Genomic DNA, 9,214 nt, shown 5'->3' on the forward strand with positions numbered 1-9,214 from the left:
TCTTTTATTTAGGAGTCTGATTCAGACCAAGATGGAGATGATGAGGTAAATAAAGTTTGTTTGATTTCAGTCTATAGCAAAAAACCTAGATGGTATAATTAGGTTGCAGCTTACTGTGATTTGACTTCTTTTTTTTTTTTTTCAGAGTGAGAAGAGTGACAAGAAATGTAAGTTGTTATTTTAGTATTTGTGCTCTATTAGAAGTTAGTTTTCTTATATATATTGTCACAATAGACCAAGTATCTAAAATGCATGATAGAAATTCATGTATTGAGACATTGTAAAAACTATTTTCAATAGTAATGGGCCTGTATATTATATGATAGTTATGCATTTATGCATCACAAGATTAACTTGAGATTGCTGGTCATAAATATTTTGAAGTATTAAGTTAAAAGATTTGCCTGTTATATATACTAACTACTAATTACTACTACTAACATTGTATGCAGTTACATGTTTGTAACTGGAGGATATGCTATGGCTGCTATACTTTATGTTCTCCTCACTCCAAACTCCACTGACTTTCCTATCATTTCAATTTTCCACTATATTTGTTTTTATTAATTTCATACAAAGGTCAAAATAGTATTTTTTATATATATCTTCTCAAAATTGTTTGATTCTCTAGCTATTTGTACTTGACATTAATCTTAACTTACAGATAATTATGTTTTATGATAATAACATTTTTTATGTAACAAGTATTTTTTTGACATAATATTTTCTCATGTTAAACCTCAGCAGTTGTACGAGTCGCGTGTAAAAATTGTTATTCACAGAAAAACAAACAATATCATGTTGTTTGTGCTTGATTACTAGCCAATTTATTATTACATAATTCATGTTCTATGATTTTCGTTAGCCACTGCTTTCTCCTTTGTTGTTTTATTTCTTTAAATGTATTATTTTTTTTACTAAGTTACTTTCATTCACTCATTCACACAAATTTTAAATTTGGTTTACACTGTTTTACCTCACTATTTTTATTTTCTATATATGCTATCATGTCACAAAACTATAGGATTCTAGCAGTAACAACTTGTAAGCTATAATATTTAATAATAGTGAACACATCAAATAGAGTGTAAATGCTAAATATAACAGTATTTTATACTAACTAACAATTCTATATATTGTGTTGCTTACAATTAGTAAGTATTGAAAAGAGACTAAAACAGTCAAGTAACAGTGATTCTATTACTTTGCTTACCTCATATTTTCACTCACTCAAATACCTTATAATTTTTTTAATTCAAAGTTTATTATTTAAAAAAAGGGTTTATTTGTTGGCAAACATGACTATAATAGCAACAATCTTGAGAAGTTTTGTTTGTCTGTTTTCAGTCCTTCTTGTACCTTTGTTCCATATGTAGGTTTATCTGTTTCATCTTGTTTTTGGTATATCTTGCAATTCATTTTTAATGCATAGTCAAACAATTTAGATTATTATGGTACTTATTTACATTCTATTCATTTTGTTACACCTCTTGGCTTTGCTTATGCTGTTGCTGCTCTACCGCTCTTCAAGTGTCTGGGAACTACTTTGTCTTCTTTGGTCTTCTTTTTGAGACTTCCTTATTCTCTGCCTTGTCATCTTCTAACTCTGTGAACTGAAGATGGATTTTTGATGGCATTATCTTGGTGACAATTTTCTGATGTCTCTCTCCCCCACTTCATTTGTCCCTTATGTTCTGTACCCTTTTTGGTTCTGAAATATTTTTCACTGAAGACGATGAATCTGAATCGACGGAGACATTCTCCTTAAGAACTAATCAACCTCTTGACCCTGCAACCCTTGCGAGCCCAGATCTCCTGTCAGACACACAAGATGTCAGAATGTCTGCTATCTTTACTCCAGATATCTATGAAGAAAGAGCTGAAACTAATAAATCGGAAGAAAGAGAATCTGTGGCCACTGTAGAACAGTTCAAAGACAGAGTAGAAAAGGCTGGTGAAATTAACGATTGGACGAATGTTAGTAAACTGAGAGGACAACAAATTGATGATATCAAAGATAAATTTTCAATCTATGGGGCCAATACCTTTGAAGAGCCAGTCATAAAAAACATTGAGAAACAAAGTTTAAGTAGATCTTACACAGATGTTAGAGACATCACATTGTTCTCCCCCCCTACCACACAGACAGAAAAATGCCTTGGCCAGAAATCTGCTAGGACATGTGGTTCTCAAGAAGATCTTGTCCAAGATGGATTTGAACAGGTCATTGAGAAGCATGCAAACAAAAAACACCCCCCAGATATCAAGAAACCTATTCGGAAAAAACTTAGAGACAGATCGCGTTCTGGATGTAGCAGTTCTGAGGGAGAGTTGGAAAGGATGAGCTCTGAGGAGTCTTTAGATGGTGATACTATTCTTAAAGAGAGTAGCCTTTTATCCACCCAAGTTGTCGAGCCACCAGCTTCTCCTTTGGTGGTTGAGACACCTATAGGATCAATAAAGGACAGGGTAAAAGCTTTACAGAACAAAGTTGAAGAGGAAGAAGTGCAAAAAGATACTAAAGTCTTTACATACGATGGAAAATCTTCTATTACCACAAAGAAAATGGAGGAAGCTATGCCAGAACTTCCCAGAGTTCCTAAGTCACCCAGATCTCAGACAGAAAGATTAGAGGAAACTATGTCAGTGAAGGACCTTATGAAAGCTTTCCAAACTGGGGAGGACCCGTCAAAGAGTAAATCTGGGCTTTTTGAACACCAATCCTTGCAGTCTTCTTGTATTTCCACATGGATTTCTGAATCGCCAGGTTCGGAAACAGTGCATGATATAGAACAAAGACCTACACAGGAGCCAAAATCACAAATCCAAACTCAATGGCCCACGATTTTCCATCAACAGAGTAGTGTCAAGAAAGGTGATCAAACAGACATCAAGGATGAACCAGCAAACCTAATCAGCTGTAAAGAATCCCAGTTCACTTCAGACAGTGTTTATATTGAAAAGATGGTTACATTTAGTGATACTGTTCAACGAGATGATGAAAGTGTTAGCCCATTGCGAGAAGTATCAAACTTGTCAGAGAAGGAGGGAATCTCTGTGAAACATCTGATAAAAACATTCCAGACTGGGCAAGAAGATCAAAAAAGTAAAGTGGGACCTCATTCAACACTGATATTAGATTCTAATGATTCTGAAGAGAGAGAGACAACTGAACAAAGTCCTACACAGGAGCCAGAATCACAAAGCCAATCTCAGAGACCCACGGTTTTCCATTCAAAGAGTGACGCTGATGTACACGGCATCATAAAGACAGACACAGATGATCAATCACAAAGTTTAATCAAAATGGAACCACAGTTAATTTCAGACATTTCCCTGTTGAGAAAGACAGTTACGTTTGCTGACACAGTTCAGTATGATGCTGTTAGCCCACAGCAAGATGTGCAAGAGTTTTCAGAAAAGCAAAATGTGTCTGTTAAGGAGCTGATGAAAACATTCCAGTCTGTAAAAGACCCCTCAAAAACTAAAGTGGAACTTTTTGAACACAAACCTGTGGCTTCCTCTATTTCAACATTAATATTCCATTCAGGAGATTCTGCAGAGATACAGAGTACTGAACAAAGTCCTACAAAACAGATAAATACTCAAATCCAAAGTCAGACCCTCACAAATGTACATCAACAGAGTGATGCCAAGCAATATGACCAGGCAGAATTGGTTGATCAACCAGTAACCTTAATCAAAAAGGAATCACAGATAATATCAGATATTCCTTATGGAAAGTCACTAATATTTGTAGATACACTTCAGGGTGATCAATTGTGTCTTAATAAGGGGCCAAAGATGTTACATAAAGATGCCATGTCTGTGAAGGAGCTGAGGAAAACATTTGAGTCTCAGAAAGACCCTTTGAAGAGTAAAGTTGGAGCACTAGAGTCAGAGTCAGGCATTAAGTGGAGTGAACACAGTCCCAGAAATGAGCCAAAATTGCAAACCCAAATGCAGAATATCACAACTTTCCAACCGCAGAGAGATGTGAAGGATTTAGAGGCCCAAACTGGCCCTCTACAGAATCCTGAGAGTTCACAACAAATGTTAGATATTTCTTATTTTGGAGAAACAGTAAAAAATCCTTATGGAATTCAGTTAGATGACGGAAGGGTTAGCTCTTGGAGTGATGATTCAGAGTTATCAAGAAGGATAATGCAACTCGAAGAACCGGCTATTAGAAAGAGTATATCTGATGATTCACAGATTAGCCCTGATCGCAGACCTTCTGAGGACTTTAGTGCAGACATAAAAGCTGAGCTGGAGGAATGTCCAAAGTACCAGCAGTTCAAGCAAACAGCTTCAGATGTCAGACATCAACTTGAGACACCTGAAGAGGAGAGCTTTGCTCAGGATTCTGATACTTATTTTGAGGAAGACATAAGTCCCAAGTATCTTGAGAGTCACACACATAAAGGCATTGATAAATCCTCAGAGACTAGTGTTATTACAACATATCACTCCAGCACTGGTGAGAGAGACAGTTCTGAAGGACTCATGTCAGGACTGAGCAATGAAATCCATTCGTACTCTACTAAAGAAGATGGAATGTACATTATACCATCAGAGGAAGATCAAATCCAAGTAGAGATAAAAACATCTAGTCAGGCTGATGTAATTAGAGAGAAAGAACTCATGCCAACTTCAGTAACTGAGACTTCACTCGAGGAGGTTTGCATTGACAAAAAGGTACATCAGCAATCATATGAGCAATCTGCAAAACCAAAAGAGATGGCAGGGATGCTATCCCTGCTGAACAGTGACCTGGATCAGTACCTCAAGGACAAGCCAGTGAAAAGTGAGCATGCAGAGGAGGTTGTTGTTCAGGAAAACTTTGAACAAGTTATTCACACCAAAATACATCAGTCTTCTAGTGCTGATATGAAGGATGATATTAATGATGAAGAGACACAGATTGATGTGGCTAAAGTAAAAGAACTAACACCATGTTCTATATCAGAGACTCCATTTCAAGAAACTTGCATTCAGAGAAACTTAAGCCTACAACAGTCTTCAACGGAAAAGCAATCTACATCTGAGAAAAATATGTCTGGCATGTTGTCACTTCTCAATAATGACTTAAATCAACATCTTCAGGAAAGGCCAATGGCAGTACAATCTGAACCAGAAGAAGATCTAGTCCATGAAAGTTATGAAGAAACTGTATTGTCAAGTAATGATTTACAGGACAAACTAGGTGGTGAGGAAAATGAAGTCCTGCAGACTAATGTAATTACAGAGAAAGGACTCACACCAACTCCTGTGAGTGAGACTCCATTTCAAGAAAATTGCACTGAGAGAAACTTAAAACAACAAGAATCTGCAAGTGAAAAGAATATGTCAGGCCTGATATCACTTCTTAGCAGTGACCTAGTTCAACATCTCAAAGAAAAGCCAGTGACAATACAATCCCAACCACAAGAAGAGCTAGTCCATGAGAGGTTCCAACAAGTCATATTGACACGTGATGATTCGGAGGGCAAAATAAAGGGAGAGCCAAATGAAGAGCTTCAGACAGATGTAATTGGAGACAGAGAATCAGTGTTGGAAACTCCATTCCAAGAAGTTTGCATAGAGACAACGGCACACCACCAGCAATCTACATCTGAAAAAAATATGTCTGGCATGTTGTCACTTCTTAGCAGTGACTTAGATCAACATCTTGAGGAAAAGTCTGTGGTAGTGCAATCTGAACCAGAAGAGGATGTAGTCCATGAGAGATGTGAACAAACTATAGTGAAAAGCAATGATTTACAGGTCAAAATAGGGGAAGAAATCGAAGAGCTGCAGACTGATGTAATGGAAGGAGAGAAATACAGTTTGGTAGAAACTCCATTCCAAGAGTTTGCACAGAGAGAAAGGCACACCACCAGCAATCTACATCTGAAGAAAAATATGTCTGGCATGTTGTCACTTCTTAGTCAGTGACTTAGATCAACATCCGAGGAAAAGTCTGTGGTATGCGTCTGAACCAGGAGGAGATCTAGTCTGTGAGAGATGGGAACAAATTATAATAAAAAGTAATGATTTACAGGTCAAAATAGGGGAGGAGCCAACTGAAGACCCACAGACTGATGAATTAGAAAGAAAGAGACTCATGCCAACTTCAGTAACTGAGACTCCATCCAGGAGGTTTGCATTGACAAAAAGGGACATCAAGCAATCATATGAGCAATCCTCAAAACCAAAAGAGATGGCAGGGATGCTATCCCTGCTGAACAGTGACCTGGATCAGTACCTCAAGGACAAGCCAGTGAAAAGTGAGCATGCAGAGGAGGTTGTTGTTCAGGAAAACTTTGAACAAGTTATTCACACCAAAATACATCAGTCTTCTAGTGCTGATATGGAGGATGAGATGAATGCACAGACAGATGAACAGACACCGATTAATGTGGCTGAAGTAAAAGAACTAACACCATGTTCTATATCAGAGACTCCATTTCAAGAAACTTGCATTCAGAGAAACTTAAACCAACAACAGTTTACAACTGAGAAGAATATGTCAGGTATGGTATCACTTCTTAGCAGTGACCTAGTTCAACATCTCAACGAAAAGTCAGTGACAATACAATCCCAACCACAAGAAGAGCTAGTCCATGAGAGGTTCCAACAAGTCATATTGACAAGTGATATTTCAATAGACATGATAAGGGGAGAACCAAGTGAAGACCTTCAGACAGATGTAAGTGGAGGCAGAGAACTAACACCAAGTTCAATGGTGGAAACTTCATTCCAAGAAATTTACATAGAGAGAAAGTCACAGCACCAGCCATCTGCATCTGAGAAAAACATGTCTGGCATGCTATCACTTCTGAGTCATGACTTAGATCAACATCTTCAGGAAAAGTCTGTGGCAATGCAATCTGAACCAGAAGAGCATCTAGTCCACGAGAGATGTGAACAAATTATATTGTCAAGTAATGATTTACAGGACAAAATAGACGGTGAGGCAAATAAAAACCTGCACACTGATGTAATTAGAGAGAAAGAAATCATGCCAACTTTGGCAAGTGAGACTCCATTCCAGGAAGTTTGCCTTGAAAAAAAGGTACAATATCAACAATCATACGATCCATCTACAGAACCAAAGGAGATGTCAGGCATGCTATCCCTGCTGAACAGTGACTTGGATCAGTACCTCAAGGACAAGCCAGTGAAAAGTGAGCCTACAGAGGAGGTTGTTGTTCAGGAGAATTTTCAGCAAGTTATTCAAACCAAAATACATCAGTCTTCGAGTGCTGATATGGAGGATGAGAAAGGTGCACAGATGCATGACCAGACACAGATTGATGTGGCTGAAGTAAAAGAACTAACACCATGTTCTATATCAGAGACTCAATTTCAAGAAACATGCATTGACAGAAATTTAGAACAACCAAAGTCTACTACTGAGAAGAATATGTCAGGTATGGTATCACTTCTTAGCAGTGACCTAGTTCAGCATCTCAACGAAAAGTCAGTGACAATACAATCCCAGCCACAGGAAGAGCTAGTCCATGAGAGGTTTCAACAAGTCATATTGACACGTGATAATTTGGGGGGCAAAATAGAGGGAGAATCAAAGGAAGAGCTTCAGACAGATGTAATTGGAAACAGAGAATCAGCTTTGGAAACGTCATTCCAAGACGTTTGCATAGAGACAAATGTGCATCACCAGCAATCTACATCTGAGAAAAATATGTCTGGCATGTTGTCACTTCTTAGTCATGACTTAGATCAGCATCTTCAGGAAAAGTCTGTGGTAGTGCAATCTGAACCAGAAGAGGTTGTAGTCCATGAGAGATGTGAACAAACTACTGTGAAAAATAATGATTTACAGGTCAAAATAGCAGAAGAGGCAAATGAAGAGCTTCAGACAGATGTAATTGAAAACATGCTCTGAGCTGGGAAGCATAATCTTCATATACAGCAGTCTTTGCTGGGATCTTAACGTCTGCATTGTTTGACTGAGTAGGACTTCCCTCAAGAGAGTCTGGACAAGGAGATTCTTTGGTAGGGCTTGGTTCAATTGAATCAGGGGATTTCTGTGATGATTTATCCTCCACAAGAGGGCTAGCTTCTAGTGAATCTCGATGACATGACTCATTAGCTGGGTCATCAAATACAACAGTGTTTAGATTTTCTAAATCAGCCGGTCGCTGTAGTGTGTTAAAACTACTTGGTACTTGAAAAAGAACAGAATCAGAGACAGCAACACTAACATCTTCATGGTCACTTTTATAGTCATGTGCATCCACCATCCATTCCGTTTTAATTTCCTCAGATGAAAAACTCTTCAGGCCTTCATCTTCTTTAGAACATGTGTGCCAACCACTTTCTAAAGGTTGTTTTTTAGTGATATCCAGGCTGTCAAAAATTGTATCTCCTGGTGACATCATTTTATGTTCAGGAGATAAGGCATGAGTTTCTTGTTTGAAATCCTTTATTGCTATAACTTGCTTGTAGCTCTCATGGACTAGTTCCTCTTCTGGTTCAGATTGCACTACTGCTGACTTTTCCTGAAGATGCTGATCTAAGTCATGACTAAGAACTGATAGCATGCCAGACATATTTTTCCCAGTTGTAGATGGCTGGTGGTGCGCCTTTCTCTCTATGCAAATTTCTTGGAATGGAGTTTCTACCACTGAACTTAGTATTTCTCTGCCTACCATTACATCAGTCTGCAGCTCTTCGATTTCTTCTTCTGATATTTTGACCTGTAAATCATTACTTTTTATGGTAGTTTGTTCACATCTCTCATGGACTACATCCTCTTCTGGTTCAGATTGCACTACCACAGACTTTTCCTCAAGATGTTGATCTAAGTCACTGCTAAGAAGTGACAACATGCCAGACATATTTTTTTCAGATGTAGATTGCTGGTGGTGTGCCGTTGTCTCTATGCAAACTTCTTGGAATGGAGTTTCCAACACTGATTCTCTGTCTCCAATTACATCTGTCTGAAGCTCTTCGTTTGCCTCTTCTGCTATTTTGACCTGTAAATCATTATTTTTCACAGTAGTTTGTTCACATCTCTCATGGACTACATCCTCTTCTGGTTCAGATTGCACTACCACAGACTTTTCCTCAAGATGTTGATCTAAGTCACTGCTAAGAAGTGACAACATGCCAGACATATTTTTTTCAGATGTAGATTGCTGGTGGTGTGCCTTTGTCTCTATGCAAACTTCTTGGAATGGAGTTTCCAACACTGATTCTCTGTCTC

General features: G+C 38.1%; 1 protein-coding gene across 5 annotated transcripts in view; it reads left to right on the forward strand.

Moving 5' to 3' along the window:
• Window positions 1-9,214, forward strand: part of LOC102312787 (ankyrin-2) — a 68,342-nt gene that overhangs the window by 21,663 nt on the left and 37,465 nt on the right. For all 5 annotated transcript variants that reach the window (XM_042228742.1, XM_042228744.1, XM_042228743.1 and 2 more), the window contains exons 38-40: window positions 13-45; window positions 146-167; window positions 1,733-5,688. In XM_042228742.1, coding sequence (XP_042084676.1) covers window positions 13-45; window positions 146-167; window positions 1,733-5,688 — 4,011 coding nt within the window. The remainder of the gene's footprint in view (window positions 1-12; window positions 46-145; window positions 168-1,732; window positions 5,689-9,214) is intronic.

The sequence above is a fragment of the Haplochromis burtoni genome, unplaced genomic scaffold (genome assembly GCF_018398535.1).
Source record: "Haplochromis burtoni strain Fernald_Lab_line unplaced genomic scaffold, NCSU_Asbu1 Contig_345, whole genome shotgun sequence".
NCBI lineage: Eukaryota > Metazoa > Chordata > Actinopteri > Cichliformes > Cichlidae > Haplochromis > Haplochromis burtoni.